The following is a 12,422-nucleotide window of genomic DNA, read 5'->3' on the forward strand; positions in this document are numbered from 1 at the left end:
TCCATCACACCTAGCACTCATAGTAAATCTTCTCAGTGTGCATATTTGGATTAAGTGCAATTGATGGCTCACTCATAAAAACTACCCTCAGAGCTTTTCTCTGTTCTAAGTCAGGTTATGTTGAACAAGACAACAAATTCCCTACACTCTTAAGGCCTTTCTCAAGTCTGAACTTTCTGGTACCGAACGAGGTGATGCTTTGGCCAAAGCCTTTCTTCACACTCACAGGAATCATAAGGGCTGTTTCAGTTGCTGAATCAGAGAAGACCTTTGGTTCAAGGCTCTTCTATATTTGCTGCATTCATTAGACCTTTCTCAGTGGTAAATCTGTTGGTGGTGAATGAGGTGGGGCCATTTGATAAACCATTTCCACACATTAGCTGCATTCATAAGGCTTTTCTCCAGTGTGAACTCTCCAGTGTTGATGAGGTTGGAGGTGTGGCTAAAGAATTCCCCACATTTGCCACATTAAGCCGTTTCTCCTGTGTGAATCCTCTGGTGCTCAATAAGCATGGAGTTTTGCCTAAAGACTTTCCCACATTTGCTATGCTCAAAAGGCTTTTCTCCAGTATGAACTCTGTGGCGTTGAACGAGGTTGAATTGCTCACTAAAGGATTTCCCACAGTCGCTGCACTCATAGGCATTTCTCCAGTGTGAATTCGCCGATGTCTAGCGAGGCTTGAGTTGTGGCGAAAAAATTTGCCACATTCACTGCACTCGTAAGGCTTTGCTCCAGTGTGAACTCTCCAATGTTTAACGAGGCTGGAATTTTCACTAAAGAATCTTCCACATTCATTGCACTTAAAAGGCTTTTCTCCAGTGTGAATTTTTCGGTGTTGAATGAGGGTAGAGTTTTGGCTAAACGATTTCCCACATTCATTACACTCATAAGGCCTTTCTCCAGTGTGAACTCTCCAATGATTAATGAGGCTTGACTTGTGGCTAAAGGCTTTCCCACATTCCCTGCAGTCATAAGGCTTTTCTCCAGTGTGAACTATCTGGTGTTGAATGAGGTGGAAGCGCTGGCTAAAGGATTTTCCACAGTCACTGCACTCATAAGGCATTTCTCCAGTGTGAATTCTTCGATGTTTAGCAAGGCTCGAGTTGTGGCGAAAAAATTTCCCACATTCACTGCACTCATAAGGCTTTGCTCCAGTATGAACTCTACAGTGATTAATGAGGCTTGACTTGTGGCTAAAGGCCTTCCCACATTCCCTACAGTCATAAGGCTTTTCTCCAGTGTGAACTCGCTGATGTTTCATGAGGCTGGAGTTGTGGCTAAAGAACTTCCCACATTCGCTACACTCATATGGCCTTACTCCAGTGTGAACTCGCTGATGTTTCATGAGACTGGAGGTGTTGCTAAAGAACTTCCCACATTCATTGCACTCATAAGGCCTTACTCCAGTGTGGATTCTCTGGTGCTGAACAAGTGTGGAATTATGCCTGAAGGGTTTTCCACATTCACTGCACGTAAATGGCTTTTCTGCAGTATGAACTCTCTGATGTTGAATGAGGTTGAAGCTCTGGCTAAAGGATTTCCCACAGTCACTGCACTCATAAGGCATTTCTCCAGTGTGAATTCGCCGATGGTTAGCGAGACTTGACTTGTGGCGAAAAAATTTGCCACATTCGCTGCACTCATAAGGCTTTGCCCCAGTGTGAACTCTCCAATGTTTAACGAGGCTGGAATTTTCACTAAAGAATCTTCCACATTCATTGCACTTAAAAGGCTTTTCTCCACTGTGAAGTTTTTGATGTTGAATGAGGCTTGACTTGTGGATAAAGGCTTTCCCACATTCCCTGCAGTCATAAGGCTTTTCTCCAGTGTGAACTCGCTGATGTTTCATGAGGCTGGAGTTGTGGCTAAAGAACTTCCCGCATTCACTGCACTCATAAGGCCTTACTCCACTGTGGATTCTCTGGTGCTGAACAAGTGTGGAATTATGCCTGAAGGGTTTTCCACATTCACTACATGTAAACGGCTTTTCTCCTGTGTGAACTCTCCTGTGTTGAAGCAGGTCAGCATTGCGGCTAAAGGCTTTCCCACACTCACTACACTCATAAGGCCTTTCTCCAGTGTGAACTATCTGGTGTATATGAAGGTTAGATTTATTGCTAAATGATTTCCCACATTGGCTGCACTCATAGGGCTTTTCTCCAGTATGGATTCTCTGGTGCTGAACAAGTAAGTATTTCTGACTGAAGGCTTTCCCACATTCGTGGCATTTGTAATGCTTTTTTCCAGTGTGGAAGGCCTCCCCACACTCAGAGCTCACAGACTCACCCCTGCTGTGTGTCCCCTGATGCTTGGGAAGATTTGAGCTGATCAGGACATTTTTCCCACCTTCTCTGCACTGGATGGGCTTCTCTGACAGGTGAATGCTGCCACCCTCCAAAACTGATAACTGGCCCTCTTCTCTACTGAAAGCTTTCTCTCCAGCATGCAGCTTCTCGTGCTGGTGAAGGTTTGCACGGAACCAGAACCCTTTCCCACATGTTCCACATGTGTACGGTTTCTTCCTCGGACGTGTTCCCTGATGCACAACCACTTGCACATTCTCCTTGATGACGAAACTACATGGTGCACCAGGGTGGGTCTTCTGGGTGGATGGAACTGCCTTGGGAGTCCTGACCTGTGACACTCCTTCTACAGAAACACTCTCCTTAGAAGGTACCTCTTCAGCCTCCACTCCATGCCAATAACCTGAAAGCAGAGAATTGCTGGTAAAGCACAAGTTGATGATGGTGAGATGGGGAAGCCACACCAAAGACCTATGTCTGACACACCCAGTAATGAGTCCATGGCATTGCTGGCAGAATGAGAGGGCCAAGGCCAGGGTGAGGAAGGGCCCGCTGTGCAGCAAGGGCTGGGCAATTTTTACAAGATGACAGAGGCCTCTCAAACAGCAAGGACACAAGGATGGGGGCAGCACATTCAGGAGAAATAGGGCCTTCAACACACTTTTCTCCAAGAGGCTTTATGCCCAGACTTGCCTATAAATGACACGTGAGGGTTTTGCAGAAGAGTGTGTCCATGCCCAAGAAAATCACTCTAGCTGGGTAGGTGGTGTTCCAGGACTATTTAAGGATATGTGCGCATTTCATGACACATTAAGTGAAGGTCAGTGCTAGGGAGCACTACAGAGGGATCAGTGGAGAGGAACGGGTGAGACATGGAAGACAGAAAGGTGCGGGGTAGGCCTGAGTCAGAACTCAGGATAGAAATGATATGTGTGTGACTGGGGAAGGAAAGAAGGAAATCAGCCATGGCCACTTGCCTTGGCACTTAAAAATGAGGCACACTAGAAAGATTCCTAGTATGAATTGAGCCCCTCCTTGAGTTTACACCCTCCCCTAGCTCCCAATTATTGGGGCCAGGACCCCTCCAAATACCTCTTGGCATGTCTGGGGCCGTGGCCTCTCGGTCAGGCACCCAGGGCTTCATCCACCGCTCCAGCTGGGTGATTTCATGGGTCCTGGAAGATACCAGTCCTAAGGGAGAGACAGGACAAGTGAGTGGGCAGCACTGGGACAGAGTGACCCACCCATGACAGACCACAGGACTGAAAACTAAATATTACAAGAAGAACCTCGGAGGAGGGTTTTAAAGGAGTAAGTCAGATAAGTAGTGACCATGTTGGTGCCTTAACTGCTGGCATGGGCACACCTCAGTGTGTGTTAGTTTGAGGGAGGGAGAACCTGGGACATGAAACTGCCATGGAGCCACACAGTGTCACTAGGCAGGGTGAGATCCATGAGGTCAGTTGTTAAGGCTCATGACCCCCAAATTCTTTCTTGCAATGCTTTGAAGCAGCAGGTGTTGAGGCAGCTTGGGGGAGCCAAGCGGGTAGGGAACACAGCCCTTTCACCCACAATGCCTTCTCCAGGAAACTATGGAAGGAAGGCATGCCCATGGAACAGCTTTGGGAAGGACAGAATGGCCCCTAAGAAAAATGGGAAGGGCAAAGCCCAGTCCAGGACACAGGGGTGGAGTGTGAGGGACTTACCCAGTGAGGCCATGAGTGCAAAGGTCTCCAGCATCACATCATGGTACAGGAGTCTCTGGGCCACATCAAGGAGCCCCCACTCCTCCTGGGAGAAGTACAAAGCCACGTCCTCAAAGGTCACACAGCCCTGCCGGGATGTGGACAGTTGAGTTAATGTTGAGTTGGTATTCAGCCTCCTTCCCCAGGCACCCCCAATCATCCACCCCTGCTCGTCTTCCTGCCCAGCTCGCCCCCTTGACGAGAGCTCACTGCTGCCCATTCTCTCCTCAGTTCCCACTGACCAGTCAGCCCACAGCAATAGGTGGGTGGGCAGGTAAGATGACATCTAAAATCAGGACTCTACCCTTCCCCTGCCAGACAATTCACTTGGGATCCTATCGTAGTCCACGGGTGAGAAGAGAAGCCCCAAGGGGCAGTTCTCCTCTGTCACATGGGTGCACATTGCTGTTGGCACCACATCTCCCGACATCTCCAACTCCACACTCCTACCTCCACCCCAATACCAAACCACACACACTTCCCTGGCCTCCCTACATGCCCCTCTGCACACGGCATCCAGAGTGTGCTTGGCATATGAAGTCAGAAACCCAACTTGTCCCAGACTGCCAATGGTCCCCACTGTCAGAGGCAGCCCCAGCCCTGTTCCAAAGGCACCCCTGCCTGGCCCTTTTCCTTCTTTATCCTCAGCCACCTAGAACCATAAGCACATTTCAAATGCCATGGGCCCCCTCCCTCTTCGGGGCTGCAGAGCTCTCCCCTTGCCAGTCTCAGCTTCTCTCTCACCACTTAACTCTCATTGGGATTCCAGGCCCACCTGTCTCCTGTTATGGATTGAACTGTGTCCCTCAAAAATATGTGTTGTAAATACTAATCCCTATACCTGGTGGTACAGTGGTTACACACTCAGCTGCTAACAGAAAGGTTAGTGGTTCAAACCCACCAGCAGCTCTGCTGGAGAAAGATGCAGCAGTCTGCTTCTGTAAAGATTTACAGCCTTGGAAACCCTATGGGGCAGTTCTACTCTGTCCTATAGGGTCTCTAGGAGTCAGAATTGACTTTACTGCAAGGGGTAAGTCTGTGGTTATAATCTCGTTTAGGAATAGGTTTTTGTTATGTTAACGAGGCAGTATTAATATACAGTCTATCTTAAATCAATCTGTTTTGAGATGTAAAAGAGCAGATTACGCAAGCAAGGACTAACGGAGAAGGTACACTCCACACGATCCACAAGAAACCTAGGAACAGAGGCTGAAAAGACAAGCACTTTCTCCTAGAACTGACAGAGACAGAAAGCCTTCCCCTAGAGCCAGCATTCTGAATTTGGACGTCTAGCCTTCTAAACTGTGAGAAAATAAATTTCTGCTTGTTAAAGCCACCAACCTGTATTTCTGCTATAGCACCACTAGCTAAGACATCTCCCAAACCAGGCCTAGTGATTCTTCCAGGTGACCCCATTGGACTCTCAGCGAATCCACCTGACTGACACTCTCCAAGCCCCACCAAGGCTCAGAATAAAAGCCTGATAGCCCCATTGTGGTGTGAATAAGTGAAGGGGCTGACCTCATTGTTACATTCACTTACTGCTTGGCTTCTGCAGCCACCTCATGTCCATTCCCCTTGGGAGCCCTGACCATGCATGAGACCCTCCTCTCCTGTACCCCTTCCCCATGATCACGGCTTTCCCTCATCTTTGTGAAGCACATCTCCCCCACCCCAGGTGTCCAAGCAAGAGGCCCAGTCCTCAACCCTAGTACTTCCCTCCCTTGTTCCCTAGAGGTATTGCCACCATGACCTAAAGATTCCCTTTTTAACTCTAATCCCCAGTTCTATCCTGGCCCATGCACCAGCTACCCTGTGGGTGTCTCTGATCTGAACCCTTTACCTGGACTCCACACTAGTGTATCCAGGTGCCCACTCAACAAACCCACTTGGGCATCTCTAGAACACCACTGACTTCCCATCCCAGCAGATGGTACTTCCTTGCTTCCAACAACCAATGCCAACCACCTCGGGGCCCTCCCTGACTCTTCCACTTCTTGCTCCCACCCACCACATCAGAAAGTCTGCTCTGGGCCTACTTTAAAAACTGATACAGATGACTCTGATCAGGAACACAATAAATGAATCCTGACGAAAAGAGAGAAAAATATGGAACAGAACTTCAAATTCTTAAAGATTTCAGACTTACTGGACCTATTGAGGCTGGAGGAGTCCCCGAGACGATGGTCCTGAGTTGCTCTTCAAACCTTGGATTAAAACTACTCCCTGAAGTCACCTTTAAAATAAGTAACAGTTTAGGTCAAAAAGTATATACTGTCACCCTTGAATATTGTGTTTTTAAAAAAAAAATTATCTACAGAAGACCAAAGGGTCAACAGCTATGTTAAAGCATAGACAAGAAGGTCAGGGGGCAGGAAGATAAAGTAAACAGAAGTGACAACTAGAACAGAAATAATGAGAATACTTACATAACATGAAGAATGTAACCAATGTCATTGATCATTATGTCTAGAAAGTGCGGAATGGGAGCAGGTTTTACTGTGTATATTCTCACCAGAAATAAAACTAAATAAAAAAATAGACTCAGATGAGTCTAAGTCAATGGTGGTGAAACAGTACGGGTAGAGACAGCAAGAATGGTGACACAATGTAAAGAATGTAACCAAGGTTATTGAACTGTACGTGTAGAAACTAATGAATGGGTGTATGTTCTGCTGTGTATATTTTCACCAAAATTAAACAACAACAACAAAAAATCAGACGCAGAGTCCCAACCACGATTCCCACCTCCACAGCCACTGCTCTGTTCCAGCCACCACTAACACTCACCTGGCCTCCCTGCCTCTACCCTCAACCCCACAGGCCATTCTCTACTCTGCAGCAGGGGAAGCTGTTAAGACTGGGTCAGATTACCTCCTTACTGTGCTCCAAACAAATATTCCATGGCTCCCACCACCCTCGGAACAGAGGCTCAGCTCCCCAGGTTGCCACTTCAGGCCTGCCTCCTGCTTGTTTCCAAAGATGTAATGGGCAACTGAGGTTGCATGAGCACTCTCAGTTCAGCCTCACCTCCCAAGCATTTTCTCAATGCTGATCACTGTGCCTGTGATATCTTCTACCCTTCATTCCATTTATTGCCGGAAATGGGACTATCTACATATATGCCCTGACAACTTCAATCTTCAACTTTAATTGAAGTTGTCAAGGCTTTCATTTTACTTGGATCCACAAGCAACGTCCATAGAAGCGGCAGTCAAGAAATCAAACGATGTATTGCACTGGGCAAATCTGCTGCTAAAGAGTTATTTAAAGTGTAAAAAAGCAAAGATGTCATGTTGAGGACTAAGGTGCGCCTGATCTAAGCGCTTTTCAATCGCTTCACATGCATGTCAAAGCAGGCAATAAAAAAGGCAGAACAAAGAAGTGACACCTTTGAATTATGGTCTTGGCGAAGAATATTAAATATTCCATAGACTACCGGAAGAACAAACAAATTTATTTTAGAGGAAGTACAGCCAGAATGCTCCTTAGAAGCAAGGATGGTGAGGCTTCGTCTCACATACTTTGGACATGTTATCAGGTGGGACAAGTCCCTGGAGAAGGACATCATGCTCGGTAAAGTACAGGGTCAGCAAACAAGAGAAAGGCCCTCAACAAAATGGGCTGACACGGTAGCTGCAACAATGGGCTCAAACGCAGAAATGACTGATTTTAAGGATGATGCAGGATCAGACAGTGTTTCGTTCTGTTGCACATGCAGTCGCTATGAGTCGGAATCGACTCAATGGCACCTAACAACAAAAACAACATATAAGCCCTGACATGGATTCAGAGCCGTGGGCCTTGGGTGACCTCACCTTCCAGGGTGTTCACTGAGAAGGGTAGGGAGAGTGGCAGGCACAGAAGCCCAGAACCCCTTAATCCAGGGACCATGTAAGCAGAAGTCCAGGAGGATGATGGCCTGGTACACCCTCCACTTACCTCTGCACAGTCTGTAAGTGCTTCTGCAGCCATGGGAACCTACGGAAAAGCAAGGCCATGAGAAGCAGGCAACCAAGGTAGGGTCCCAAAGCCTTATCCAAGGCCTTTCATACCTGCCCTACCCTGGAGTAACGATAAGCCTGACTGTCTACAAGTATGCCTTAGCCCTCAGTGATGCCTCTTACCAAAGAGGTAACTTGACCTTGGACAAGTATTTGACGTCCCTGTGCCCCTTGGAAAATGAGAAAAACAACGTTCATGTGGACTCTGTTGTAGTCAGTTGCCATGGGGTGGACTCCAATTCATGGCAACCCCATGTGTGCATGGTAAAACCGCTCCACAGGGTTTTCAAGGCTGGGACCTCTCAGAAGCAGATCACCAGGCTTGTCTTCCTAGGTGCCTCTGGTGGGTTTGAACTGCCAACCTTTCAGCTAGTAGTTGAGCATTTAACCATTTGCACTGCCCATGGACTCCTATATGGTCTCTTACTGTCTACATAATTCATTTTTTTGTCAATGGTTTCGGTGCAACTGAACTGATGGGTTTGGAAGATGAGTGTTTTTTACACGCATTCTAACTATTTAAGAAACTGTGATATGTAAGATGTTTGATTTTATCCAAGTGCTTAGCAGTATGTTATGGTTTTAAACAATTATTAAATGCTTGTATAGTTTTAACTTGCTAAATCCACACACTATTAATTGCTTATCTAAATTTACATATTTAGAAGAATTTTTATTAACTTGAGAGCTATTTAGACTGTGGGAAGCAATAAAGAAGTGTCTAGGGCAAAGCAAAGAAGCCCTGTTGGTGCAGCACTTAAGCCTTTGGCTACTACCTGAAAGGTTGGTATTTGAACCTACCCGGCAGCTCCGTGGGAGAAAGACCTGGCCATCTGCTCCTATAAAGATTACAGCTTCTAAAACCCTATCGGGCAGTTCTACTCTGTCACATGGAGTCACTAAGAGTCAGGATAAACTTCATGGCACCCACAACAACAAGAGTGTCTAAATAAGTGTTTTCATAAATTCACAGGTTATTAAATGAAGGATGTGGGCCTGAGAATCCCTGGTGGCACAGCAGTTAAATGCTCGGCTGTTAACCAAAGGGTCGGGTGTTCAAACTAACCAGCTGCTCCATGGGAGAAAGATGTGGCAGTCTGCTTCTGTAAAGATTACAGCCTTGGACACCCTATGGGGCAGTTCTACTCTGTCCTACAGGGTGACTATGAGTCTGAATCAACTCGATGGAAATAGGTTTGGTTTTGGGGACCTGGGGAGAATGAGTAGACACTACGTTTGGTAGTTTGGCTGCCTGCTACCTACTTCCCTGCAGGCCAGCCTGCTGAGGGCTCTTCCATTGGGCCAGCTGGTCACACCTCCTGCCCTGAGGGCTGGCGGAGCTTAGGCACCATGTGCCTGGCTGATCTCTCCTTTTTTCCACAGAAGTGGCCATTCCTGCCTGCTGATCCTGGAGTGGCCAATCTATACCACCCCACACACTAGTCTCCACCTAGTCCCAGTTTCTTATACCCAGTAGGCCTCCACTCCTGCAGACACCAGACAGAGCTATTCCGCACCACAGATTCCTCTGGAGGCAGCCTTTCCCTCCAGGTCCACCTCTCCCCTCCCTCACCTCAGGGTCTATTTGAAATAACAAACCTAAAGATACTTCCTCCTGAATATGAGTCCCAGGCTTTGCCCTGGTCCAGTCCACCATCCACCACTCCTTGGATATTTCCAGCCCAGACCCCCCACCCCTCCCCAGAATTCTAGGCATGAGTAAGTAAGCTGTCCACGTGACACTTTCACTCTCTGAATCCCAATGTCCAAATCCCAACTTCTAAGAATCTCCCTGAAACCTACTCCCTGCATCAACTTTCCCATCTGCATCCTCCCATATATTCAGAAAAACAAAACAAATCGGGATGGTCTCTCAATCCCTACTTTCTTTCACAGCCACACCTGATGAGGCAGAAAATTCTGTCTGTTCAGTTTTTAATATCCATTGGCGATTTGACCCCTCCTCCCCCTCTGTAGGAGCCCTGGTTGCTCACTGGTTAAGCACTTGGCTGAAAATCAAAAGGTTGATGGTTCAAACTTACCCAGGGGCTCCACGGGAGAAAGACCTGGTGATCTGCTCCCATAAAGATTGTTGTTGTTAGATGCCACGGAGTCGGCTCTGACTCATAGCCACCTTATGTACAGCAGAAAGAAAGGCAGCCTGGTCCTGCGCCATCCTCACAATCGTTGATATGTTTGAGCCCATTGTTGCAGCTACTGTGTCAATCCATCTCCTTGAGGGCCTTCTTCTTTTTCGATAACCCTCGGCTTTACCCAGTATGATGTCCTTCTCCAGGGACTCGTCCCTCCTGTAATCCTTAAAGATTACAGCCTAGAAAAGCCTATGCAGCAATTGTACAATGTTACATGGGGTCACTATGAGTTAAAATCTATTCCACGGCACAAGAACAACATGGGGTCCTTGTCTTCATGATGGTGCAATTGCCAGGTCCTTTCCTGCAGAGCCGCTGGGTAAGTTGAATTGCCAATTTTTTGGTCTGCAGCTGAGCCCTTAACCATTTTGCCACCAGGACTCTGTTAGGATGACTGCCAAGAAAACCATATGGGGTGGTTCTACTCTGTCACGTGGGTGGCTATGAGTCCCAATCGACTTGAAGACACCCAACAACAACAACCTTCCCCCTCTATTGCCACCACTATGGTCCAGTCCCCAGGACTCTTTATTAGTCTGTAGTCCAGATCTCTCTGCACAGGTCTCCCTGCCTCTGCCCTCATCATCCCCGACTTCCCTTCTCCTTTTGTTACCCCCAAACAGCCTTTGGGAAACCTTGGGAAACACAGATCAAGTCCCTCCTCTTTTCACAACCCTCCAAGGTCACTAGCTCCCTCAAAAGGAAGGTCCCGCTGCTTAGGCTGCCATTCCACGTGGGAATCTTCCTCTCAAAATCCGTTCTTTGCAGACAGGAGACTTCAGCTTTGAGATCTCCAAGCCTTCGCACGTGCTGGTCCTTCTTCCTAAAACATTCTCCCATGCTGCATACCGCTGGCGGTCAGGAAGGGGGACCCCACCCACGAGCGCCCCACTGTACTGGGCACCGGGGCTGAACAAACAGAACCTGAGTGGGCCTAGCTCTTTCGTGGCTTTAGGTTCGGGGGTCCAGGCAGGTGAGGGCCGGGGGAGCAGAACGCCCACCAGCAGCGGGTCCACCAACGCGGCGGCCGCCACACGAGCCTGTGGACCGAGCTGGGCCTGAAGCGGAGGGCGACCAGGGCGGGACCCTCGGTCACTCGGGGCTACGCCGCCGCCACCACCACCGCCCTTCAGGCCCGCCCCTATTGTAACGGGGAAAACACATCCTTTCGCGGCTCCCGCTCCCATTACCTCAGGCGCAACGCAGCGCGACGGAGCTTCAGATGGCGCTCGCGAACTCGACATAAGTCTAAACGTCGCCCCGATGACAACAGTGGAAGTCCCGCCCTGGCAGTTGTTGCACGCACGAAAAATCTTCATTGGTTCAGCCGGCTGCTGCGCAGCGCATCGCCTTTCGGGTAATGTAGTTCCCATACGAACGACAAACTTTGAGGTGGATCGGAAAAGCCACTGCTGTGGAGTCCATTCCGGCTCAGGAGCTGCTCCATAGTTTTCTTAGCTTTAATCTTAATAGAAGGAGTCCTGGTGGCTTAGTGGTTAAGTCCTGGGCTGCTAACCGAAAGGTCTGCGATTTGAACCCACTCAGCGGCTGCTTGGCGATCTGCTTCTGCAAAGATTATAGCCTAGGAAGTCCCATGGGGCAGTTCTAGGCTGTCATATAGGGTCGCTGTGAGTCGGAATCGACTTGACGGCACATAACAACAAATATTTGGGTGATTCTACTCTGTAACTCTTGGGGTCACCATAAGTCAGAATCTTCTACACTGCAAGAAGTTTGGTTTTTGGTTTTGGCTACAGACTACAGTAAAGTGCACTCCCAGGAAACGGGCACAACCCCTTTAAGAGGAAGCAAAGCCTCGCCTTGTCCTCAGAGAAACAGGATGCCATTTCCCAACGCCTCTGGCTGTACAGTTTAGCAGTGGCCCTGGACTTCAGGAGGGGCGCCCCACTTCACGCACTGTGGGAACTACCAAAGTCAAAACCCAAACCCGTTGCCGTCTAGTCAATTCCGACTCATAGCGACCCTATAGGGCAGAGTAGAACTGCCCCATAGAGTTTCCAAGGAGCGCCTGGTGGATTCAAACCGCCCACTCTTTTGTTAGCAGCTTTAGCACTTAACCATTATGCCACCGGTGTTTCCGGGGGAACTACAGTACCCCGAATACTCTGCGTCGTGCGACCAGGTGGCTTTGGGCCAATGAAGGCTCAGGAAAGAGGCGTTTCCTTTCGTTCCATAGACGTTAGAACTGGACTTCC

General features: G+C 48.4%; 1 protein-coding gene across 1 annotated transcript; it reads right to left on the reverse strand.

Annotated features, from left to right (window-relative positions):
- Positions 1-375: 375 nt before the first annotated feature.
- Positions 376-12,412, reverse strand: LOC126084986 (zinc finger protein 17-like). Its single transcript, XM_049899835.1, is given in 7 exon segments — positions 376-644; positions 647-2,707; positions 3,397-3,495; positions 4,011-4,137; positions 6,199-6,285; positions 7,992-8,030; positions 11,397-12,412. Coding segments are annotated over 7 exon segments (2,772 nt in total). The 5' UTR covers positions 11,580-12,412; the 3' UTR covers positions 376-468.
- Positions 12,413-12,422: the final 10 nt, after the last annotated feature.

The sequence above is a fragment of the Elephas maximus genome, chromosome 11 (assembly GCF_024166365.1).
Source record: "Elephas maximus indicus isolate mEleMax1 chromosome 11, mEleMax1 primary haplotype, whole genome shotgun sequence".
NCBI classification, from domain to species: Eukaryota; Metazoa; Chordata; class Mammalia; order Proboscidea; family Elephantidae; genus Elephas; species Elephas maximus.